The sequence below is a fragment of the Dromiciops gliroides genome, chromosome 4, assembly GCF_019393635.1.
Source record: "Dromiciops gliroides isolate mDroGli1 chromosome 4, mDroGli1.pri, whole genome shotgun sequence".
NCBI lineage: Eukaryota > Metazoa > Chordata > Mammalia > Microbiotheria > Microbiotheriidae > Dromiciops > Dromiciops gliroides.
In genome coordinates this window covers 386,280,633-386,307,631 of record NC_057864.1, presented here as the reverse complement: position 1 = coordinate 386,307,631, position 26,999 = coordinate 386,280,633, and the positions used below count along the sequence as shown (strand labels likewise).

The 26,999-nt window shown below is 35.6% G+C and overlaps 1 protein-coding gene across 1 annotated transcript in view; it reads right to left on the bottom strand.

The window, feature by feature from the left end:
- ADGB (androglobin) overlaps positions 1 to 26,999 on the bottom strand; it is a 167,417-nt gene that overhangs the window by 70,335 nt on the left and 70,083 nt on the right. Inside the window, exons 13-20 of the mRNA XM_043999579.1 lie at positions 21,097 to 21,232; positions 19,905 to 19,938; positions 15,612 to 15,783; positions 11,942 to 12,005; positions 10,776 to 10,878; positions 8,457 to 8,598; positions 5,972 to 6,086; positions 3,242 to 3,409 (exon numbers count right to left, since the gene is read on the bottom strand). Coding sequence (XP_043855514.1) covers positions 3,242 to 3,409; positions 5,972 to 6,086; positions 8,457 to 8,598; positions 10,776 to 10,878; positions 11,942 to 12,005; positions 15,612 to 15,783; positions 19,905 to 19,938; positions 21,097 to 21,232 — 934 coding nt within the window. The remainder of the gene's footprint in view (positions 1 to 3,241; positions 3,410 to 5,971; positions 6,087 to 8,456; positions 8,599 to 10,775; positions 10,879 to 11,941; positions 12,006 to 15,611; positions 15,784 to 19,904; positions 19,939 to 21,096; positions 21,233 to 26,999) is intronic.

The following is a 26,999-nucleotide window of genomic DNA, read 5'->3' as shown; positions in this document are numbered from 1 at the left end:
AAGAAAAAAAAAAAGAACTGTGGAGTATAGATGCTGATTGAACCATACTATTTCTTTTGTTTTGGGTGCTGTTTTTTTTTTTCTATTTTGAGGTTTTGCATCACTGCTCTGATTTTTTCTCTTGTAACAGGATTAATGCAGAAATAGGATTAATGTTATTATGTGTATATATATATGTGTGTATATATCTATCTATATGGATATGATATATAGATATATAGATATAACCTATATCAGATTACCTGCTGTCTAGGGGAGGGGGGAGGGAGGGAGAAAAATCTGAAATTGTAAAGCTTGTATAAACGAAAGTTGAGAACTATCTTTACATGTAACAGAAAAAATAAAATGCCTTATATGTAAAAAGAAAAAAAAGAAACCTTTTCATCCTTTGTTCATCATTGTTGTTCTTTTTAAACTTACATTGCTACCAAAAGAAATATGAAAATTGGCAGGAAGAACTTTGTGCAGTGTGGGTTTGTGTGTGTGTGTGAGAGAGAGAGAGAGAGAGATTGAGAGAGAGAGATGAAGATAGTGAGTTCAGTTTCAGTTTTGGACATGGTGTATTTGAAGTATCTGAAAATTGGATAATATCCAATAGCCTTTTGAAAATATAGGGCTAGAGCTGAGGGGAAAGACCAAGGCTGAATTTGGACCATTTGAAAGTTATCTGCACAGAAGTTATAATTGAAGCTATCTACAAAAATAGATGAGGTTGGTAAGATTAATATGGTAAAAATAGAAGACATTAGATTCAAGGTCAAAGCTTTGAGGGGATAGGATATCCACAATTAGAGGGTGGAAAGAGGAATATAAATTTTAAAAAGAGAGAGAACATGAGCAGTCAGACTAGTAGGAAGAGAACAAAGAGAAGGCACTGTGTCATTGACACTGAAAGGAGAGTTTTAAGATTAGGAGAGTGGTATAAAGAGTTAAATTCTATCAAAAAAAGTCAAGAAGAGAGAGGATTAAGAAAAAAGTAATCAGATTTAGCAATTAAGAGATTTTCATGACCTTGGAGAAACTTCTGATTTATTTAAAAGGTACTACACAATAAGAAATATACATAGATAATTTATAAGCACATAGAACCATGGAATTTATTCCCTGGAACTTAAACAACACACCTATTCTCAACCTCAAGACTTGATTTCAACCATTCCAGATACTTACAGTTTTCTTCTTCTGAACCCACAAATCCAAATCCTGGCTATTCTTCAAAGCCCAGATCAACTATTAATTTCAAAAAGTCCTTCCCCTAGGGGCAGCTAGGTGGCACAGTGGATAGAGCACCGGCCCTGGATTCAAGAGGACCTGAGTTCAAATCCAGCCTCAGACCCTTGACACTTACTAACTGTGTGACCCTGGGCAAGTCACTTAACCCCAATTGCCTCACAAAAAAGAAGAAGAAGAAGAAGAAGAAGAAGAAGAAGAAGAAGAAGAAGAAGAAGGAGAAGTTGAAGTTTTGTACGGAGGCAAATTTAGATTTGATATAAGGAAAAGCATCTTATCAATTAGAGATCTCCAAATCTAGAATAGACTACCTCCTACCACCTGACACCTATCAGATTGGATAATGTGACAAAAAAGGAAAATAATAAATGTTGGAGAAGCTGTGGAAAAATTGGAACACTAATGCATTGTTGGTGGACCTGTGAACTGATCCAACCATTCTGGAGAACAATTTGGAATTATGCCCAATTTGAAACAGCAATACCACTATTGGGTCTTTTTCCCAAAGAGGTCAAAAAAAAAGGGAAAAGGACCCACATGTACAAAAATATTTATAGCTGCTTTTTGTGGTGTCAAGGAATTGGGAATTGAGGGGTTGCCCATCAATTAGGGAATGGCTGAACAAGTTGTGGTATATGAATGTAATGGAATTCTGTTGTGCTGTAAGAAATGATGAGCAGGCAGATTTCAGAGACACCTAGAAAGACTTGCATGAACTGATGATGAGTGAGATGAGCAGAACCAGGAGAACATTGTACACAGTATCATCAACATGTGTTGATCAACTGATAGACTTGATTATTCTCAGCAATACAATGGTACAAGATAGTTCCAAAGGACTCATAATGGAAAAGGCTCTCCAAATCCAGAAGAAAGAACTGTGGAATATGGATGCAGACTGAAACATACTATTTCTTTTGTATTTGGTGCTGTTGTTTTTCTTGTTTGAGGTTTTTCCTTTTTGCTCTGATTCTTCTCTTATAACATGACTAATGCAGAAATATGTTTAATGTGATTGTACATATATAACCTATATCAGATTACTTGCTGTCTTGGGGAGAGGGGGAGGGAGGGGAAAAAATTTCAAACGAGAAATCTTATAAAAACAAATGCTGAAAACTATCTCTACATGTAACTGGAAAATAATAAAAATACTTTCATAATTAAAAAAAAGAATAGACTACCTCAGCAGAATAGCAAAAATTCTAATGATGATGATGATTAAAAAAACTCTAGAATTTATATAGTCCCTACTATATGTCAGGCACTATGTTAAGTACTTTACAATTATTTTCTCATTTGATCATCACAAGAACCCTGGGATGTAGGTGCTATTATTATCCCCATTTTACAGATGAAGAAACTAAGGCAAAGAGAGGTTAAGTGATTTTCCAAGGGTCACACAGCTAGTAAGCATCAGAGATTTGACTCAGGTCCTCTTGACTATAGACCAGTGTTCTATCTACTCTGCCACTTAGCTACCCATAGGTACTGCATTACCTTCACTGAAAGACTTCAGGCAAAGGACATAAGCCCACTTTTCTGGTGGAAAGGTTACTGTTAAATAATATACAGTGGGACAAAAGTCACAATGTTTTAATAACTCTAAAAATTATTTTTCTTTATTTTTTTCCATTTATGAGATTTGATTTTTTTACACACAATATAAATTCATTTCCTATACATACTGCATGCGATGCTATGGTATTGTAAATTAAAAACAAAAATAAAGGAGTTATTAAATATTGAAACCCTTTTGTGACTTTTGACCCACCCTATATATTGAAAAAAATGGCACCCAAAGTCCCTTGTAACTTTGAGATGCACTGGTATTGAGAAATAATGAGGTCACAAAATAATTATCCAGGAACTTCAGAATATAGAATTAGATGGTGCCTTTCATTACATACCAAGAATTTAATAGTAAGAAAAAATAACAACAAAGTGCAACATAACCAAAACCTGGTGTTCACTTGACATCCTTTCAGAAACAAGACATACACCCATTTACCTTGAAGTGTTGCTCTGATAGCTCCCTATCATTAAGGTTTGGAGGATAGTGAGTCATCCGTAACTCTTTCATAGCAACAGCAAGTTTTTCCTTATCTCTGAAATTATTCATAACATATCCAAGAGCTTTTAATATTGTCACAGCATGTTCTACAAATTGTAGGCTTTCCTGTAGAGAAATAGGACAGACAACTATTATCACCAGAATGTATTAGTCTTAGCTGTAAGGCATCCATTTTATTTCTACTGTATTTTTTAAACTGAACATGGCATTTCATTCATATATTGATAAATTTCATCTAATGCAGAGAAGCAACTGTTCTGTAACTTGGTCTTACAGAACTGTATGAGGAGATCAGTGGAAATTGACCAGGATCACAGAACCAGTAGGTATCAGGGTCAGGACTTGCCCTGAGTTATTCCTGACTCTGAAAACATCTCTCTATTCACTACACTACACTGACTCTCAAATTTTACTAATATGGCCCATTGCTAAATCATTCCATTAGCTACTTAATTATAGGCTTATAGACTCAAAGAAGGTAAATGACTTTGCTCTTTTCCATTGAGATACAAATAATATAAATGTGGTCATGTGAAAATGAACATGCTACATGCTGAAAATCTTGTAACATTTCAATTTTTGTTTTGCTTGCCTTCTCCTAATTTACAAAAATCTAATTAATGAAAATAGAACAGGATGAAATATAAATTAGAGGATAATCATTCATACCCTAAAAGAATTAAATTTTTCAAACAGTTTTCATACATTTAGACATTTTTTCCATATCATTTACTACTTTATGGTATGAATGTCAAAGTGTTGTGGGCCTAGAACCCCAAAAGTTTCTTGGGGTATATTAAAGAAACTTGAGAAACAACCAAAGGACAGACACCTAAAGAGATAAGTGGCACCTGATCAGGACTGAGCTAGCCCCAGGACCACCACCCTTCATTCCAGTCTCCCCCATCCCTGGGTAGATAAGATTAGTAGTGGCTGCTGCCTTTGTGGCAGGAGGAGGAGGGAGATGGCTTGAGAGATCCGCAGCCACCCCTCACCCAACTCCCCCAGCCACCAGCAGTGGGGGATGGTCCTCTCTCAATAAGGGAACTTTCCACAGTCAGATGATCACCCCCATCAGTCTTCTATAAAATATCTGCCAGTCTCCTGCTGGAGAAGATAGGTATCTCAGAGCCACACCTCTGTGTTATGCCTTCTCCCCTTGAGAAGTCCAAGGATTTCTCTCTTGGTTTCCCTTCCCTAGCCCCTAAATAAACTATTATCTTATTCTATTGGATATGTGTTTAAGAGGGTGTAATTTTTTAAGAGGAATTTCTAAGGACACCAAACCCCTATCCCAAAATCCTATCCCAAACCCCGACCCCTATCCTGAAGCCCTATCCTCAAACCCCCCACCTATTTCCCTATAGCATAATAAATGTAAAGCTAAAGTGGTAGGAGGAATCATGCTAACTGAATAAATCAAAAATGAAGAGAATACTGCTAGGAAACTAAAATGACAGTTAACATGAAAAATATTTGATTGAAAAATTCATTTTATTTTTCTTAAGTATATCAGTTGCATTAAAAAAAGGCATACCTGCCTCTCAACTCTTCAAGGGAATGACTCCATCCACATCTATAATATATATTTGGATATTTAAACCCTCCAACAGGATATAAAATAGCTGGTAATGATATGAATAATTTAATGACACAAATATGTCATATTCAAAAACTGAAAAATTGAGAGGCTCCAGTATTACAGACGGTTTCAAAGAACAAATTCAAGGCTAAGCTAAAAATGATTTTCTATAAATTTGTAACCATATAATTTTAAATTAAGTCAACATATTTTAAATTTAGTTTGATCATAATCCCTTGCTTAATCCTTTGTTTAGTTTCTTTGGAGGATAAACCTCATTCATTTCAGTTTACAAATTTTTAAAAAGAGACGGAGAGGAGAAAAAACTCAATCAAAAGGGAGTTAAGTTGACAACTTCCACTCTCCCTTTTTTTTAATATGAAAAAAAAACTGAATCAACTGTTGAAAATGAAGGGTTAAGTACTAGACTGCATTTCATACAAAACTTCCACAATTGCTTTTAGTTCTTCCTTGAATTGTGGTAGTTATGGATGTTGTTCAATCTTTTCAGCTTTTTAAGTGTTAATATTGGCACACATTAAAACCTTGTACCTACTACCTTCAATTGGATTTCTTTTCATATTCCAATAAAAGGTAAATTCCTTGAGAGCAGGGATTGTTTGATTTTGTCTTTGAATTCCCAAGACTAGCAAAATGCCTCGTTCATAAGTTGTTGCATTAATTTATCATTGGGAATATCTTGTAGTCATATTTTATGTTTTAAAACTTATGAAATTTAAATTACAAAGGAATTAATAGTTTTCTTTACTTCTTTATATAATAGTTTAGAAGTCCTTTGCATGAAAATTACATTTTAAATTTTATATTTTATCTCAATAAATAGATAAATAAAATTATGACATTTTAGTCCATCAACAAGCAAGGCACTAAGGATAAAAAGAAAAGCCAAAAACAGTCTTGTTTCTCAAGGAGTTCACAATTTAGTCATATTTTTCTTTCTGAATCAATTATGTATTATCCTTCAAGTTCCAAGTTCTGAATGCAAAAAGCAACTGAAGTTCTCAGTAGCCTGAAGCAAGTGATGACCAAAAATTAAGTCTAAAAGCAATTGTTTTAACATGTACCTTCTCAAAATAAGGCATAACAACATCTTCTTCTCCAAAAATAAAGGATACCATGCTGCACAGATGAATATGATGTCCTACCGGGGAATGTGCAGTAAAGAGTAACATATGCCGCCTAAAAAGAGAAGACAGAATAGGATAACTAAATATTCTCTTTGAAGTAGACATCAGTGTCAGTTTTAGGAAGCAAATTTAGAGGGCAACTATGTTGTCCCTTTAAGTCTCAGAATGCTAAGAAATGCAATAACCAATCTAAGCAGATAGGAATATAGTATTCTGAAGGTAAAAACCAAAAGGATAAATTAGAAAACTTTTCAGCTGGCCAAAACCATAGAAACTGAGCCCAGATCTTACCATTTCTACAGCGAAGAAATAGTTCTCAAATAAACACTTCTATTCATTGTACGAAATGTGTGGGGTTTTTTTTAATCTGAGTATAATAGTAAAGGGAACTGCTGAACACTTAAATTGCTCTTGGATGGTTGTTAGCCCCTTTTTTGTTGTTTTTGTTTTTGTTTTTTGTTAACTAGACTATAAGGTCCTAAAGGACAGAGACCATTTCTTGTACTTTAATATTCCCCACAGGCCTAGCATATTGCTAGGCTTAAACAATAATTCCCTGACTAATAAATTGTTGGGGAAAGAGAGGAGTAAAATCAACCTTTGGTTAATTCATTAACTTTGACTGGCCCCAGTGGTACAGTCACTACTTTATTGATTGATTAACTAACTCCTTTACCAGATAATAAATAGGCAGGTGTAAGAAGGTCCCCCTTTTTTCTTTTTTATCCTAATTTTGAGCAACTTAAACACTATGTCTTAAGTCTGGAACAAGTCTCTTTCAGATTTTAATGGTACTACCCACACATGAGAGGTCCAGGACTATGGCTGAATAGGTAGCAGTCATGGTGACCTTGATCCTCGGGCTTAGAGTTGTCTCTTCAAGTAGTAGTTGTTTCATTTTGTCTTCCTCTGTTTGCTCCTCTCCATGGAAAAAGAGAGTTATAGTAGGGTTGAGGGAAAACTAAGGAACACCAAACTTCAGGGCAGCTTATTAATTATTGGACAAACAACTTTTACCTGGTTTATACTCTAGCCTCCAGAAGTAAAAATGTAAAATATGTACAATAATCACATATATCATATATATGTATAGATGTGTGTATGAATTTTATATATTTATGTATATATATGTATATGTATGCATGTGTGTTTATGTATATGACTGAAGTGCCCTAAACTCAGGAGTGTTGATTCTTCCTCTTGATGTAAACAATGAAAAGGTTTATGGGGAAAATACCTTATTGCTATATTTCTTATTATATCATTTCATTAACTGCCTTTTGCTTTTAAAAAAAGTACATTCTCTGGGTGACTGTTCAAGGTAAGCACATGAATAAAGGCTTGGAGACTTCAGTTTTAGCCAGTCAAAAAGTATTATTAAGCATTAACATGTTTCAAACACTGTTCTAAGTGCTATAGATACAAAGAAAAGCAAAAGCATGGTCCCTGCCTCCAAGGAATTCACATTTTTAGAGCTGATCCACAGAATATCTGAACTATGATATACACGCTGAGAGCTGGAGGGTTTCCCTGGGTACTAAATGTCAATTTTTATATTTCATAATTTATTTTTTGGTTTCTGCAATATACAGACGAACAGGACAATTCCACATCCCTGATTGTGAGGGGGATGTCACTGATTATTATAAAGCCCACTAAATTCCTTTATGAACAAGATTTGGATTCACCAAAAGCATCCTTTTAAATGCTATATTTGACAGAGTAGATATTTCTTCCACATTATATGTAATGAGTTGCTACTTTAAAACTACCTAAGTTGGCAAATTCTAGGAAAATTATCAAATCAGCCATATTTATTAAATTTCTTATTTTTACAAGTAAAAGTTATATTAAATTAAAATTGTACAATTAGTGATCTAGCCATAATTTGTGGAGAATTTCTTAGACCACATGGTATCAAGCTTAAATAGAAACAGATTCTTTCAGGCAGCATATTGACTTAGAGAACTATGAATGAATATTTTCTATATTATATTTTTATATATTTTGTTAAATGTTTCCTAATTATATATATATATATATATATATATATATATATATATATATATATATATATATATATATATATATATATATATATATATATATATATATATATATATATATATATTGGTGAGGCAATTGGGGTTAAATGACTTGCCCAGGGTTACACAGACAGTAAGTGTTAAGTGTCTGAGGTTGGACTTGAACTCAGGTCCTCCTGACTCCAGGGCCAGTGCTCTATCCACTGCGCCACCTAGCTGCCCCCTAATTATATTTTTATATGACTGATATGGTTAATATGGTGTCAGGCAGCCAATTGCTAAATTGGACAACTTAATCTTAGTACTATTGAATTTTATAATGTTATTCAGGGTGTCAAGAGATTCTTGTAATTAGAGAAGCTAAGAAAATTACTCACCCAACAGGAAGGCGGATCATTGCAGCTTTGGTAGCATATGTATGTATCTTTAGTACAAGATTCCGCTGAGTCAGAGATTTCCAAGTAAAGGTTTCTGCTGTAAGAAGGCCAGGTTCTACAGCAGGGCTGTCTTTCTGTAAGGCTTTAAGAAAAAAGATCAACTTAAAATGGTGTGCTACTTTCCTTTAAGGGTGAAGTTTGATCATCAACCCATGGGGCAACCTTGACCCTTAACGGATTGTGGTCAATTTATTAAGCATCTATTGTAGGCAAAGTACGTACCTAGAGCTGGCTCCTGCATGTCTATACATGGGTATACAAAGAAAAAAATGTGAAACATTTAATGACGTTGAAATTTTGGTGTATTACTGCAGAATATAACGTGTCCACAGATAAATAAACATGATGTAATTTTAGGGAGGAGAACACTAATTACTGTGGATTTGGGAATAGCTTTGTTTAGCTGATAATCTGAGCCTTAGGGGAGGTTAGGATTGTAAAGGGAAGAGGTAAGAAGAGATTATTTTCCTGATGAAGATGAAGATGATGATGATGCATAGCATTTATAAAGTTCTTTACGGTTTGTAAAGTGCTTTACATATATTATTTACTTTGATCTAGCTCGTAAGGAGGACAATCTGTCTAAAAAGTTTATGGAAAAAAAGAAGAATGAAATTCTGAGGAAGGCAGACTTGAATCTATATTATGTAGATCTTTAAATGCCAAGATGAGCAATTGTATTTCATCCCGGAGACAAAAGGGAGCCAATGAAGCTCCTTGGGCAGAGGAGTAGCATGGTTTGTGCATTATAAAAATAATTTTGAGAGCCCTATGTAAAATAGTTTGGAGGAAAGAGAAAAAAATCAGGGAGAATTACTAGAAAGCATAAACAAAGGGGTTCAGTATATGTGTGTATATATGCATATATATACATACATATGTATTCACATATAGTGAACACCTTTGTCTTCACTATACATACACACATATGTGTGTGTGTGTATGAAGAGAAAGGAATGTATGCAAGAAATGTGATGAAGGGATAAAATGACGAGATTTATAGACTGATTGGATATGGAGATGAAGAAGAGAAGAGGATGAATGACTAATATTCAGCCTAGGTGACTGTGTAGTGGTACCACATAAATAGAAATGGGGGCAAAGAACTGGAAATTATGGGGATGCCCATCACTTGAGAAATGATTGAAAAGTTATGGTATATGATTGAGATGGTATGTGATTGAGATGGAATACTATTGTGCTATGAGAAATGGTGAGCAGGATGCTTTTCAGAAAAATGTGGTAAGATTTATATGAACTGATGCAAAGTGAAGTCAGAAAAACCAGAACATTGTACACAATAACAGTAATATTGTAAGGATGATCAACTGTGAAAGACTTGGCTACAGATCAAGACAATGATCCAGGACAGTTCCAAAGGACCCATGATGAAAAAGGCTAGCTACCTTGAGAAAACTGATGAACTCTGTCGAATGAAGCATAGGTTTTTTTCCACGTTATTTTTTTCTTGCTTTTTGGTAATATAGAAATGTGTTTTACATGACTTCACATGTGTAATGCGTATTGCATTGCTTTCTTTCTTAATTGATGAGAGAAAGACTGGAAGGAAGGAGAGAATTTGGAACTGAAATTTTAGAAAATTATTACAAAGGTGTTTTTTATGAGCCTGAATGACTGGGAAGATAGGGTCATTTTAGAGGCAAAGCTATTGATGCCAAATATGGACATGTTTCTGGTAAGATATCCATATACAGATGTCTAGCAGTCAGTTATAAATGTAAGACTGGGGTTCAAGAAAAATTTTAGGGAATTAACTACACACAAAAAAAATTATTTAAGCTGTGGGTAAGTATAAGAGAGGAAAGTTCTATCTAGGGGAGAGGTGACCTGAGGGCAAAGTTGTGGAGATAGAAATGTTAATGAGGTGGGAAGGAGATAGAGAAGGGGTGGTCAGACTAATAAGGAGAAAGCTCTAGTATATAAGCTAAGATTAAGGAAACTAACAAGGGAAGGGAGGTTGACCACAGTATTAAATACTGTGGATATTTTAAGAAGGAAAAGGACTTGAGAATAGGGCATCAATTTAGCAGTTAACCATTGGTGACCTTTAAGAGACTTATTCAAGTAGAGCATCGAAGTTGGCAGTCAGATTAAAAGGAGTTAAAGGGTCAATATGGTGAGGAAATAGAAGCAATAATCAAAACTTCCCTCTTTTTTCATTTTTATTGCATAGTGCCTTCCCTACACTGACAACAAAAATTGAGTTTTGTACTTAATTATTTTCTTCAGTTATCTTACCTCCAGATTCTCCCCAGCGTACTAATGCAGAAAAGCAAACCAGAAGTTCAATAGGCTTCAGACTATCCACATATAAATAATAAAACACTCTGTCATCTGTGGACTAAAAGAACAGGCAAATAATATGTAATGCAGGTCTAGTAATGTTATAATCAGACCTTTTCAATGTGTCATTTAAAGCTTATAACATACCAGAAGGCATATCTGTAAAGTGAACATAATGGGCCTTGTATTTCTTCAAGTTTTCTATATAATTTCCTCATAAGCAGGAAGTAATTTAACATGCAAGTGGAAAAAAAAATTCTAAGTATATCTTCCCCTCCACTCCCTTTGTAATCCTTTGTAACAAAGGTTTAATAAAACTAAACAGCATTGATTATTTGCTTTATTCTATATAGTCCCCAACCTCTTTTATACTATAGAAGCCTATCTGTTCAATGAAAGGAGGGAAGTGCCTTTTCTCAAATCTTCTGGGACCAAGTTTACTCATTATAATTACACATCATTCAATTTCACTTTATTGTTCTCCCATTTACATCATTGTAGTTATTGTGTACAGTTTGCCTAGTTCTGCTTACTTTTCTATGTATCAGTTCCTATGAGTTTTCCCATGTTTCTCCCTGCTAGTAATCTATAATTTAAAAACAACTAGCAAGCTAGTGCTAAAAGTAGAGGATAAAGATTATATCACAGCTCAGACTAGTTCAGTAACTATGAGCAAGTCACTTAACCTCTTGGATCATCAGTTCCCTCATTGATAAGATAGAAATAAAAGCAGCATGGTACTGTGAAGAACATGATGGACTTAGGAACTTCTGTGTTAAAAATCCTTCCTCTGAAAATAACTGCAAGACCCTGCAAGTCACTTAATTCTCAATGCTTCATACAAAATTATGGCCCTGTTTACTAAATCCACATTAATTATAAGTTGTGATTTGTGTTGGCAAAGGGAATCCACCAGCCTGACAAAAAGACATATCCTTCTCTATTTGCAAAGAAAGTAAAATTAAGATGATAATACTTGCACTAATTATTTCAGAGGGTTATTAAGAGCAAAGCATTTTGCAAATTTTCACATATTATACAAAATCATCATCATTTAATTCTGATCATTTCAGTGGGGTGCTTAAAAAAGAAAAAAATAAGAAGATTAATACTTCACTTACCCTAAAGTCTGACTTCTGATAGCTATAAATATATGAATTTGGTTTGTGGAAAACATATACATTCCTGAAAAGACAATTAGTTTTTAGTTAAATCTATTCAAATCCTCAAATATCACTATGTTTCAACAAATTCCAATGGGTCTTTAATCAGCCTGGGTGAATTAATATATTGAAAAGGTGGAAAAAATGAAAAAAGGATCTAAGCAAAAAATGATTGTTAGAAAAAAAATCCCTTTGTTTCAGCCAACTGACAATGTTTTAAGCAGAGGCTGAAATCAGACAATGGGTAAGACTCAATCATTTATATACACATATATACACATACATACTTCTATTTATCTGTTTTTTCTCTGGAGGTGGATAGCATATTTCCTCCTAAGTCCTTTGTAGTTGATTTGAGTATTATAATACTCAGAATAACATTCATTCAGTTATTCTTTGAAGAATATTGCTGTTACTGTATACAAGATTCTCTCATATACCACAACTTGTTTTGCCATTTCCCAGTTGATAGGCATCCCCTCAATTTCCAGTTCTTTACTACCACAAAGAGAGCTGCTACAAATATTTTAGAACATATAGGTTATTTGCTTTTTCCCTGATCGCCTTGGGAAATAGACTTAATAGTGGTATTGCTGAGCCAAAGGGTATACACAGTTTTTTGTTTGTTTGTTTGTTTTTGGTGAGGCAATTGGGGTTAAGTGACTTGCCCAGGGTCACACAGCTAGTGAGTATTAAGTGTCTGAGGCCAGATTTGAACTCAGGTATGCTCTATCCATTGCGCCACCTAGCTGCCCCGTATACATAGTTTTATAACAATTTGGGCATAATTTCAGACTCCTCTCCAAAATGGCTGGATCAGCTCACAACTCCACCAACAATGCATTAGTGTTCCAATTTTTCCACATCCCCTCCAACATATGTCATTTTCCCCTTCTATCATTTTAGCCAACTTGATAGGTATGATATCTCAAAGTTGTTTTAATTTGAATTTCTCTAATCAATAATGATTTAGGGGCAGCTAGGTGGCACACTGGATAGAGCACTGGCCCTGGAGTCAGGAGGACCTAAGTTCAAATCTGGCCTCAGACACTTAACACTTACTAGCTGTGTGACCCTAAGCAAGTTACTTAACCCCAATTGCCTCACCAAAAACAAAAACAAAAACAAAAACAAATAATGATTTAGAACTTTTTTTGTATGACTATATATAGCTTTGATTTTTTTATTGAAAAAAATACCTATTCATATCCTTTGACCATTTATTAATTGGAGAATGACTCATATTCTTATAAATTTGACAAAGTTCTCTACATATTTGAGATGTGAGAACTTTATCTGAAAAACTAACTATAAAATTTTTTCCCCAATTTTCTGCTTTCCTTCTAATTTTGGATGAATTGCTTTTATTTGTACAAAACCTTTTTAATTTAATGTAATCAAATTATCCATTTTACATCTCACAGTGTTCTCTATCTCTTGTTTATCCATAACTTCTCCTATCCATAAGTCTAAAATGTAATGTTTCATGTTCTTCTAATTTATTTATATCTCCCTTTATATCTAGGTTATGCATCCATTTTTACCTTATCTTGGTAAATGGTATAAGATATCAGTCTAGGGGCAGCTAGGTGGCGCAGTGGATAAAGCATCGGCCTTGGATTCAGGAGTACCTGAGTTCAAATCCAGCCTCAGACACTTGACACTTACTAGCTGTGTGACCCTGGGCAAGTCACTTAACCCCCATTGCCCCGCAAAAAAAAAAAAAAAAAAAAAAAAAGATATCAGTCTATACCCACTCTCTACCAGACTGATTTCTATTTTTCCCAACAATTTTTACCAAATAGTGAATTCTTATCCCACTAGCTTAAATCTTTACATTTGTCAGACACAAGATTACTGTGATCATTTGCTACTGTGTACTGTCTTTTCTGTTTCACTGGGTTGCCTTTCTATTTCTTAGTACCAGATAGTTTTTATAATTACTGCCTTATAAATAAAGTTTAAGATCTGATATTGCTAAACCTCTTTCTTTTACATTTCCCCCATTATTTTTTATATTCTTGACCTTCTATTAATCCAAATATTTTTTTATTATTTTTTCTAGTTTAATAAAGTAATTTTTGGTAATTGAATTGGGATGCCATGAAATAAGTAGATTAGTTTAAGTAAAATTGTCATTTTATTATATTGGCTCTGACCACCCATGAACAATCAATATTGCCCCAATTACTTAAATCTGACTTTGTTTAAAAAGTATTTTATAATTATGTTCATGTTGTTCCTGGGCTTGTCTTAGCAGGTACACTCCCAGGTTATGCTATCTATGGCCATCTTAAATGAGATATCTCTTACTATCTCTTCTTGCAGGGTTTTATTGGTAATATATAGAAATGCTAATGATTTATGTGGGTTTATTTTATATTTTATTACTTTGCTAAATTATTATTTGTTTCAACTAGCTTTTTAGTTGACCTCTAGGATTTCCCAAGTATATTATCATATCATCTGCAAAAAGAGAGTTTTATTACCTCATTGCCCATTCCGATTCTTTCTATTTCTTTTTCTTCTCATTGCTTTCTAGAATTTCTAATACAATATTGAATAATACTAGTGATAATGGGCTTCCTTGTTTTTACTCCTAGTCTTATTGGGAAGGCTACTAGCCTTACTAGCTGATGATTTTAAATATATGCTTCTTATCATTTTAAGAAAAAAAATCCATTTATACCTATGCTTTCAAGTGTTTTTAATAGGAATGAGTATTGTATTTTGTCCAAAGCATTTTCTGCATCTATTAGTATAATCATATGATTTATGTTACTTTTGTTATTGGTAAGTAGTTTTCCTTATGTTAAACCATTCCTTTATTGCTAGTATAAATCCCACATGGTCACAATGTATATTTTTTGTGATATATTGTTGTAGTCTCCTAGGTAGTATTTTATTTAGGATTTCTGCACTATATTCATTAGTGAAACTAGCATATAATCATCTTTCTCTGTTTTTGCTCTTCCTTATTTAGGTATCAGCACCATATTTGTTTCATAAAAGGAGTTTGGTAGGACTCCTTCTTTGCCTATTATTTCAAAATATTTTAAAATTTTATTTAATATTTTTGGTAGAAACCACTAAGGTCAATGATTCAGAATGGGACACTACCATTTAAAATGTATGAATAATATAGTTCAGTACTCCAGATAACCCATAACTTCATCCATAAGGATACTTTACTGATGAAGATGACATTCTCTCCTGACCTAAGTTTTCTAATTGGTTTCCTTGCCTCAAATCAGTACCCATTCCAATCCATCCTCCACTCTATAGCTGAATCCAAAAAATAGTTTTACAGCATAGCTCTGACCATGTCAATACTGTTCCATAAACTACCCCCTACTCAATAAACTAATGATTCCCTATTATCTTGCACAACTGAATAAAGATTCTTGTTTGGCACTTAAAGCTCTTTATACCCTAGCTCCTTCCTACCTTTCTAGCCTCCTTGTTCAGATACTCACTTACATATACCCAATCATCTAATTATACTGACCTACTTGATTTCTCACATAATACACTACATCAGGAAGTATTTGAACCCAAGTTGAAAAATGAATACTTTATAATCCTGGTATGTTAAGTATATGGGGATAGTGAATTTTTTAATCCTTACTGGAAACATCTGCAGAAGTCATCAAAATCAAACCAGATTTCTTTGCATATAGGAGCATTTTCTGTTGACATCTCTTCTTGGGATTTATCCAAGGTGGATGTTAACTGGCTGAATAAGTCAGTTGCCTCTGACTGACGAACTGTAACATTATACACAGTTTCTGGTTGCTCCTCTGTATAGATAAGAAGAACAAACATTAATATGTCAAAATTGTCTGCAGTCTGAAAGAATGGAAGTCAATGATATGTGAAAAAAAGAGAATCTGAAGTTCATATATATAAAGATGTTTGCTGAAAAAGACACATGAATGCCACAAATTTTAGATGTCCAAATATAGATCAATAGCCTCAGCACGTCTTACGCTGATGTCAGAGTGTTTAGTAATTTTGTAGTCTTTCCATGTTTTCCACACATAACTTTCCAAAGGAAGCACCCTAACTCATAACCCTGAAACCTGCTTTGGAATCCATCTGCGGGGACTTCAGAGATAATAGAAAGGAAAGGACTGCTAGAGGCTGCTAGGTGTCATGGTAAACAGAGTACTGGATTTGAAAACAGTAAGACCTGAGTTCAAATTCTGCTTCAAACACTTTTAGCAACGTGACCCTGGACAAGTCATTTAACTTTAGTGTCCTCAGTCTATACAATGATGGGACAGGGTTGTTTTAAGGATGAACATATGTGAAAAATGCCAGCTATTATTATGCATTGAGACAAAAATTGTTTCTACATTCTATTTAATTCTTTCCCATATCCAATGATTCTTGACCCTGGCTTTGTAGCAGTGAGTTTTCCAAGGAGGCTCAAAAACTTACTAAAACAAAATTAATTCTCTCTCTCTCTCTCTCTCTCTCTCTCTCTCTCTCTCTCTCTCTCTCTCTCTCTCTCTCTCTGTATATATGTGGGTGGGTGGGTAGGTGTGGGTGGGTGTGGATGTCTGTGTGGCCTTAGGTGGGGAGGAGAGGAAGATGAGCTAATGTAACTTACTGCAGGAATTTCTTTTGTACATGGGTTGGAAGAAATGGATGCTAAGGTCCCTTAGCAACCCTAAAATTCTGTGATACGGTGATTCTACAATGTCAAAAATGTAGTGTGTCCCAGAGCACACTTGATTAGGGCTTTTCAGTAAAGGAATATCCAAAGAGGAAAAAGAATAGGCTTACATGGGATGCTAAAATATAAGTGTAGCAGAGGTCAAACTTCATGGAGCATGTATGGAATAGGTCTATCCAGGCTCCCTGAAGCAGTTTGTTCCCTAGTGTCCCCCAGAGTTTCCAGAGAAATCCTAATGTATCCTTTCTGAAATGAGAGCATCTATAGGAGCATTGCCCAGAATACTCTAAGGAGTCCAACTTCTATATTAACAACAACAACAACATTGTAAGAGTCTTTGTTTGAGTTCAATTTTACTTTTTCTGTTTATCTTAAAAACACTACTGAAAACTTATTTCTAGTTATTATTTTGGTGTTATTGTTGGTAAAGTCACAATGAACAGAGATAGAATCAGGGCTCATTAATTCAGAGGTGATTAACCCAGGAACTTTAAATTTGAGAAACATAAACCAAAGCCCAAAAGCAACCCAAAAAGGGGTTGACAAAGGCCCTTAGTCAAACAAAATATATGCCAGAAAGTCACTCAGGTTTATTTACTATGATCTTTGACATAATTCTGACATGCTTGATTATCTTATTCTCCAGATCACAAAAAGAAGGACATGTTAGAAATGTTGAGAGAGGAGAGAAAAGAAGAGAAAAATCAACAAAAAACTGACCTAAGAATTCATAAAAGAACAGGAATTTGAAACAATTTATTGTTAGGGATAAATAAAACTTTTCTTCAAGTATATATCTGTGGTACAAAGTATTAACTTAGAACACTTAGTGATTTCTAAGATATTGAAGTTACAATAACCCATAGAAACAGTTTATTGGTAAAAGTTTTTTTTAAAAAAGGAATGAGGTTGTAACGATTGGAATGACACTACCTGCTGGAGACTTACTGTAGAAGAGTTCTGCCCATGAAGCGAAGGTCTTTGAGGGCAAGACCAGGAGTCTTTTCTTTGGCGTCAGGAAGTGACGCGGGCGAGTGGGAGGAGGAAGGAAGAGACTGGCACTCGCTCTGACGCTCTTTCCTGAGGACGCTGGTGGAGAGGGGAGCTAGAAATGTGCTCTCCCTTTAATAGATAGGAATCTAGGCCTTTTCTTCTCTCTTTACCAAACTCTTATTCTCCATAATAAATGCTTAAAGTCTAACTCTTGCTAAAGCTTATAATTTATTGGCAACCACTCATTAGATAATTTAGACAGTTTAGCTAGAATTTTAGCCCTTAACAAGGTTAAGTGATCACAGGATCATTGGATTTAGATTAAGGAAATTCTGGGTACCATTTGAAATTATTTGTAATAAATTTTGGTTATTATCTAACTTTATTTTACAAATAAGAATAGGAAGATGGGGCACTGAAGACAATTTGGAAGATGACAAATATAGCAAGCAAATATCCTCTGAGGGCATCAATGCATTATAGAAGCACAGAACAATAACTGATATTCATAATTATGATTCTGAATAATAAAAAGTTAAAGTGATTCTGGGTCTTCTGTTTGAGAAGGAAGGGCCATACATAATAGATTTATGGTAAATTTGCATAAATAATTAAATAAACTTGTTGGAGCACTTGGAGGAATAGACTTCTGTTATCTGGAATGTTCACTTACGTGGAATCTTGAAAAAAACCAATGAAATATTTTGACATACTATTAACATAGAAAGTAACAAAAAATAATAATAGTTTGTCTTTTTATAAAACTTTACAAAATGGTTTCCTCATAACCCTGGATGTAGGTGGTATAAGTAAATTTTCCCCTTGTTATAGCTGAAGAAACTGAGGCTCAGAGAGTTCAAGTGATTTGTCAATGGGTATTCTGGTTATTTCTGCTTCATCTTTATTATTGTATCCCCAGCATCTACCATCATAACTGGTACAAATGATTGTTGAATGATCATTGGTTTCCCAGCAATGTCAAATTAGCTGTTGTATTTTGACAAAGAATATATCATTCATCATTGACATACATTTGACAGGTCAGACAGTTTACAGATTGATCTTTGTAAAATCTTGCTATCCCTGCAGGAATCCTACTTAGCTATATGTCTCTGAAACTCCTTTATTATAACCCCAAATCTTTACCATTACTGTAAAGGATTATCATTCTCTTTCCCTCCTCAACTAAATTCCATTCCCATTTTTCATGTGTTTTTCTTCATTGAACTTGAGTCCTGACAGTACATTTTGGGGGGAAAAAAACACTCCCGGGGGCAGCTGGGTGGCACAGTGGATAAAGCGCTGGTCCTGGATTCAGGAGGACCTGAGTTCAAATATGGCCTCAGACACTTGACACTTACTAGCTGTGGGACCCTGGGCAAGTCACTTAACCCTCATTGCCCTGCAAAACAAACAAACAAACAAAAACCACTCCCCCACTGACTGAATATCTCAGAATTTAATTATTTTCAGGGGATGCCAATGGCCAATATTCTTCTAAAGGAAGGTAACTGTCCTGGAGTGAAAGGAGGTTTAAATTTGTCCTGTCCCACATGGGGCCAATTTAGAAGGTAACAGAGGGAAGCAGAAGAGGATATAACCAGTAGCCCATAAAATAAATTCCATAAATTGACATAAACAATTTCAAGAGAAGTTGCAATGGTCTTCATTTTCTGTAGTAATGCTCTCCCCCAACATTACTCACTAACCTCCCCAGCTTTGGAAAGCTGCTAAAAATGCTCTATTTCCTGCCTCCAGCCTCAGACTTCCAGATTTGAATATCTTTGAGTAGATTTACTTTGGATTTCAATTTACTCTCTCCAAGTAAACCTGTTGTTTTCCCCAGGAGGGTCCCTTTCAGGTCCTATCTCCTATAATTATGAGCCAGGGACCAGAAGCTAAACAGATTTCCCCATTCAAGGTCAAATAAATTCTGGAGGGGGAGGAATTATCTACCCTGTGAAAAAATACTCTCTAATAAAATGGCCTCTTTGCTTTTGTGAAAAGGTACCACTACATTGTTAATGTTTTCTTAAAGCAAAACTATTTATGGGGTGAGAGGGAATAAAAGTAATTCCTTTGCACAATAAAGCACTAAGGAAACACCTCTTGGCAAGCATTTTAAATAGCTAAAAACTAACACACAATCTCTTTTAATCTCTGTAATTTAGAGAATTCATCAGCAACTGGTCACAGTATTCCTTGAGATTTTTGTCAATTAAGTTAATGAATAATGAATTCATTTACCTTTAAGACCTCCATTGGTTGTTCCTAGATTCATCTGTGGATTAGGAAAACAAAACATACCAAGTAAACCAAATTTGTGAATATCATTTGTTGTGTCTAAAATATAAAAGGTTTTCAAATAGTAATAACAGCATATATATACATATATATGTATGAATGCATGTATGTATATGTGCATATGTGTGTATATGTATATGTGTGCATGTGTATGTGTATATATAAATATATACACATACACACACACACCACACATATATATGTTTGGTTGGTTGTTGTCGGGCAATGAGGGTTAAGTGACTTACCCAGGGTCACACAGCTAGTAAGTATCAAGTGTCTGAGGCCAGATTTGAGCTCAGGTCTTCCTGAATCCAGGGCTGGTGCTTTATCCCCTGCACCACCTAGCTGGCCATGCCATTATATTTTTCTAATGAACTTAATAAAATTCCTCAACCCCATTGTAAAAATATTTTAAAATAAAAAGCAACTAGTTATACTTAGTGTCTGGAAGTTTCCATATACCAAAAAATCATATTTAGAGACTAGTCTTGCAAAGTTATTAAGAAAATACTTCATAAATCTTAAAAGATTATATCAATGTGAGTTATTACTAGTCCCTTTACTATGATTTTTGTTATATATAATCATTTACTATTGAAGTTATTTCTATTTTCAAATACTATATGATCATAATAGAGCACAGAGCCAGTACCCTGAAGGAACAGCATCCATGAAATCAGACATAGGGTTATGTCACTTCTCTGGGACTCAGTTTCTTGATTTTATAAAAAGAGAGTTGGGCCAGATGGTCCCTTTGAAATCTAAAGTTCTAAAAGTCTAAATTGCTCAAGGCTCAGTAACTTGTCTCCATTTTATCTGTTTGAAAATTGATTTAAATGAAGCTGTGATACTTCAATTTTGCTTGGTGAAAGTCTTTTATTTCTCAAAATTTTCTTTATTATTTACTTGATAAATTGATGCAAGTCTTTACAAATCAACTATACAATGTCTTCTATCCAATCAGATTTCCTAATGGGAAATGATATTCACAAAATGTAGAATATACAGCTAAATTTAAATGCAAACTAGTAAAAGAAATGGAAAATGTAGCCTCAGTAAAGGTTTAAATAAAACCTTTAACCTAAAAGAATACCCTCTCCCCTTGTAAAATAATCCTTTGTAGCTAAATAATTACCTGAGAAACATTTTGCAAAGTCAAAGTTCCAGTCATTTGACTCATATCTTGAATACTCTGACTTTCATCAGTTTCAATAACCGATGGTAAGCCAATAAAAGGAGCTCCTTTCTTAACCACAGATTGTACATAATGCCTAATGAACAAAGATGAAATATGATGATTCATATGAAATATAGCCCTTAAAAGTGAACCAGTAAAAAAAAAACTGTGGTTGTATATAAATAATCAATAATTATATATTTTCCCATTTTGAGTATTAAAAGATGGTCATATCTATTAATTTTTTGTTAATATATCTATAGCCCATTCCAATTCTAGCTACCCTTATTTGCCTAGTAATTTCTGGGCAACCATTTATTTTACATGCTTTATATCAGTACTGGGTAATACCTTTTGAAATGCAATAACCAAAACTTGTCTATCACTGTTCCCTACCCATAACAGTGAGTACAAAGAATGTAATTATAATTCTATGAAAAAGAAATTTCCTACAGCATAAATATTTTAAGAAACTTGGTGCAAATATGAAAATTTAATTTCATGCATCTGGGTTTCCCCAATTTATGGTTCCCTTCCAGCAAGAGAAAAGGAAATTTCTTTTACTTGGCAGCAGTTAATATTCGTTGGACTTCTATAAAACTACCACTAGAGGGAAACATACACCTACTTTTGAGGACCTCATTCTCTCCAGAAAGCAAGCACTATTCTGATCCAGGCCCCTAGGCTGTCACAATCGATAATTACAGTCTCAGACACTGTCAAACATAAGGTATGGAACTCCAAGTAGTGGCCATTTTCCACTATTTGTGTCTTTTTAGCAGGGACTACCCTTGATGCCCAATGTTAAATTGTTTAAATGTAGAACAATGTTTTTTAGAGAGAATAATGGTGTGATATAGTAGATAGAGGACTAACCTCCCAGTTGGAAAGATCTAGGGTCAGATCCAACCTATATCAAGGATGTGGACAACTCTTTCTAATGCTGAATACCAAGTTATAATTTGCATCAGTGAAAAAAATTTCCCCATTAGGGGTTCCCTACATGGACAAAAAGTCTGTGGCCAACCCCCAAAAAAAGAGGGGAGGGAGAATCAAAGAACAGATAGATACATGACGGAAGAGTTGAGCATCTGAAATAGCTTACTCATTTTTTTTAAGTGAGGCAATTGGGGTTAAGTGACTTGCCCAGGGTCACACAGCTAGTAAGTGTTAAGTATCTGAGGCTGTATTTGAACTCAGGTCCTCCTGACTCCAGGGCCGGTGCTCTATCCACTGTGCCACCTAGCTGTCCCAGCTTCCTCATATTTTATGTCTGAATATCATTAGCTCCACAAATCAAATGAACTAACTATGATGTGTAAAGATAGTAGCCGGTTCAGGCTTTGCAAGCATCTCTATAAGCAGTTTACACTCGTACTCCTCTTAAGAGAATGTTTTGTTTTGTTTTTTTAAAGACAGCAAAAGGATTTAAACTGAAAAATAGGGGAAGAGAGACTGACAATGTCTATTCACCATGCTAGATATAGTACCAGTAAAAACCAAATTTATGAGGACAAATGGTAGTAGAGATGCTCAGAAACTCACAAGAGGGGAAAAAATCCAAGAAAGGCGTTAACAATCAAATGAATGATCATAGATATCTACTTATAAATTCCCAAGGTATGAGTAAAAGAGTAGGGAAATAAATGTGAATTCATAAGTATCACTGAGGCTGGATAGGATGCAATCTATAGGTAGATTATAATAGCTAGCATTTGGTTGGTTGTTTTCCTTTGCTCTCAAAGGGATCCAAAATGGCATCACTATGTTGGAGTCAAGGTACAGCATGTCTCTGGATAATCAGACCAATATAAACGCGGATAGCTCTACCATAGGTCAGATACAAATAGTCCATATTTGGAATGGAGATGTCTCTGAATTTGTATATCTTTTTTCTTCTTTGGGGCTACTGCAATTCTGCTTTGCTCACAGAGTACAAGAACCTTTTTGGATGTGGGCATGCCATACAGGAAAGTCCTGTTCCAGTGTCTCCTGTGTCCCAAACCAATTCCAAAGTTCTTCAGAGAGACTTTGATAGTATCCTTGTATCCCTTCTTCTGACCTACATGTGAGCACTTGGCTTGTGTAAGTTCCCCATAAAATAGTCTTTTAGGCAAATGTACTTTGGGCATTAGAACAACATGGCCAGCCTATTGGAGTTGCACTCTCTGCAGTACAGTTTGAATGCTTGGTAATATAGCTCAAGAAAGGATCTTCATGTCTGATACCTTATCTTACCAGGTGATCTTTATTAATCTTACTAAGACAATTCAATTGGAAGTAATTCAGTTTTCTGGCATGGTAGTGGTATACTGTCCAAATTTCACGGGCATACTACAGTGAGGTCAGCATAATGGCTCTGTAGACACTCAGTTGGGTAGGCTGTCTAATACCTCTTTTCTTCCTTCAGTGTCTCAAACACTAATCTAGCTTTAGCAATGCATGTTTCAACCTCATCTATGTGGATGTTCCTGGAAAGTATACTGCCAAGATAAGTGAATTTATCCACAGCATTCAAAATTTCTGCATTTGTTGTAACTGATGGGTGTACCTATGGATGATGTGATGCTGGCTAGTAGAGAAACTGTATTTTCCTGGTGTTAATTATTAGTCCCAAATTAGCACAAGCAGAAGAGAATTAATCCATACTCTGTTGCATCTTAGCCTCAGAGGTTGCATTGAGGGCACAATCATCTGCGAACAAAAAAATCATGCACCAACACTCCCTCCACTTTAGTCCTGGCTTCTAGCCTTTTCAGGTTAAAAAATTTGCCCTAAGTGCAGTAACTGACTTTGATGCTGTTTTCATCCTCATTAAAGGCATTCAACAACAGTGCAGAAAACATCATGCTAAAAAGCACAAGACCAAGCACCACAGCCCTGTTTCACTCCACTGATGACTTGGAATGCATGAGAGCACTGTCCATTTTCAAGAACCTAAGCAATCATGTTGCCATGAAACATGATGCCGATGAACTTCTCTGAGCAACCAAATTTTGCCACAATTTTCTACAAGCTCTCCCAATTGACAATATCAAAGGCCTTGGTCAAATCAATGAATGTCATGCAAAGATCTCAGTTTTGCTCCTGGCATTTCTTCTGGAGTTGTTGGACAGCAAACAGCATATCAACTATTCCTCAGCCCTTTCTGAAGCCGCACTGGTTCTCACGTGTATGACCATCTGCCAGGTGAAGGATCAGCCTGTTAAGGAGGACTCTGGCAAGAATCTTGTCAGCAATGACTAAAAGAGATCCCTCTGTGGTTGTCAGAGGACAACCTACTTGCCTTTACTTTATAGAGATGGAAAAACCTGGAAAATTTACATCAGATTTTGTATAAGCAGTAGACCCTCTGCCTTGTAAACCTCAACTGGAATAGACTCAACACCAGGTGCTTTACTACACGAGAGGAGCCGAATGGCATTAAAAGCCTCTTCTTTAGTTGGAAGTTTGGCTAGAAAGGGATTGACCTCAACCTAAGATATACAGTCAATTGCTTCAGCATTGATTAGGGTCTGTTGAGAACACTATTGAAGTGTTCAGCCTATCTCTCCAAGATCATGTCCTTATCACTAATCAATCTGGCTCCATCAGAACTATGTAGTTGAAATACATCATAGGTTTAGGCCCATATATAGCATTCAGGGCATTATAAAATCCCTTTGAATGTTACCATCAGTATAACACTGAATTTCATCTGTCTTCTTACTGAACAAAGAATCACGCATCTCTCTAAGCTTCACTTGCACTGTACTTTTGATGGAATTCAGTGCTACCTCCTTAGAGATATATGAACTATCCTGTTAAGTAAACCCTATGGAATTCTTGTTTTTCATTTAGCAGCTTCTGAATTTCCCTATCATTTTCATCAAACCAATCTTGATGTTTGTAAGCGTTCTTGCCCAGATGAGTAAATCTGGTGCTAAACATCAAATCTCTAAAACCTACCAGTTCTTTTTCTTCTCCACTGTTGCCAACCATGTGTTGGCTCAGCTTTCCTTCCAAGTTAGCAAAATACTTTTCATATTTGGAGAAGCACTCTAATCTGTTGACATTAAATATTCTGATAGTCATCTTGCCTTGGAGCCACCACTTTTGTTGAATGTGAATGTTTAGCTTAGAGAGGTTGGTCCAGCACTCCGCACCACCCATTGCCTTTGTCACTCTCACAACCTGTCCCTCTCTTCTCCCTACAATGATATAGTCTATTAAATTCCCAATATTTGCTACAAGGGTGCATCCATGAAGTTTTTATTGAGTTTAAGAAAACAGAAAACTGTTGGTGATGTGGAAGTTATGAGACACAGAAGTCTGTTTTTTCCTACTCCATTCCTCCCAAGGACTTCCTGCCATGTCTCTTAGTCTGCACCTATTGTGCAGACTTGTCCTCTTTTGGTACATTGATGATGAGGGTCTCCAGCCTCATCAGATTTTGTCATGGTGGGAGCATACGTACTGATGATAGTAGCCTGGTGCTTTGCTGCAAGGGGCAATTCTATTATCATGAGTTTGTGGTTCACTCCTTTTGGGAGGCCTTTAAGCTTGCTGACTAGATTAATTTTAGTTGCAAATCCTATGCCAACGTGAAGGAATTCCCTATCACTGTGGCCACTCCAGGAAAAAAAAAAAACATGTAACCAGCTCCAACTTCAGTAATCTGGCCTTCATTAACCAACCTTGTTTCACTCAGGGCTGCTATTTGGATGTGATAACAGCTGAGTTCTCTTGTAACAAGAGCTATTTATATTTCAACTCTATTGGGCTTCATGTTGTCCATAAGTATTCTCACATTCTATGTACTGATGGAATGAGTGGAATCATCTTGGCAAAAGTTTTTGTACATTTTTTTTATTTCAACAGGAGGTTGGGATCCCTGCCTGACATGGCAAGCAGGCCAGGGTTGGGTGAAGCAGACAATTTGGGGGGCACCTTTTCTAGACCCTGCCTCACACCGGGAGGTGAACAGTGTAGTCTTTAAGATAGCTGCTCAGATACTCGGTGGCTGTTGAATCCCACTGTGAGAAGACTAACCTATGGCTCAGGTTGCCTGCGTGCAGGGTTGTAACCACAGTTCCCAGGGTATACACACCTGCTGCTTTATCACTTGTCTATTGCCACAGGACTTTGAGGTAGGTGATAAAATGTTATGTATGATGTCTTTTGATTTGGGCATAAATTGGATTTAAGTGAGGCAGGGTTGTATGAAGTCATCAGCCTCACTCTCTCTTCCACAGTCATTGAAGTACAGTGGTAAGATGCAAATCAAGATGACTAGCAATGGCCCAGTATGCAGTGCATGACTTTGCATCTTCAATGTCTAGCCAAGCTCTAAGGACTCCACAGTTCCTGCTTCAGCTGCCTTCATGGCTATTGGAACAAATTGTTTTCATCCACCCATTCTGCTGAAGGAAGCCTTCACATGCTTGGGGTAAACATCCCCCTGACTCACCAATAGGTCTGAGCTCCCTCTGTTACCCTCAACCTGGTTTAGCCTGTATGCTGAAATTATTTACCAGAGTGTAGCCACTGCACATACTACAGCTTCTTGGTACCACAGGTGAGACTTAGGTGAATCAGGTAGACACAAAAGGCAGAAAGTTGCCCTGCCAAGGACTTGGCAAGCCCTCAAACCAGAGGTGCTAGTCTTTGCAGAACTCCCTACACTCCAGCTAGCATTTATATAGTGCTTTAAGGTGTGCAAAGTGCTTCAGAGATACTACTTCATTTGACCCTCAACAACCACCCTGGGAGGTTAGTACTATAATTATTCCAATTTCACAGATGAGTAAACTAAGTGAAATAGAAGTTAAGTAATTTGCCCAAGGTCACATACTTAGTAAATATCTGAAGTCAAATTTGAA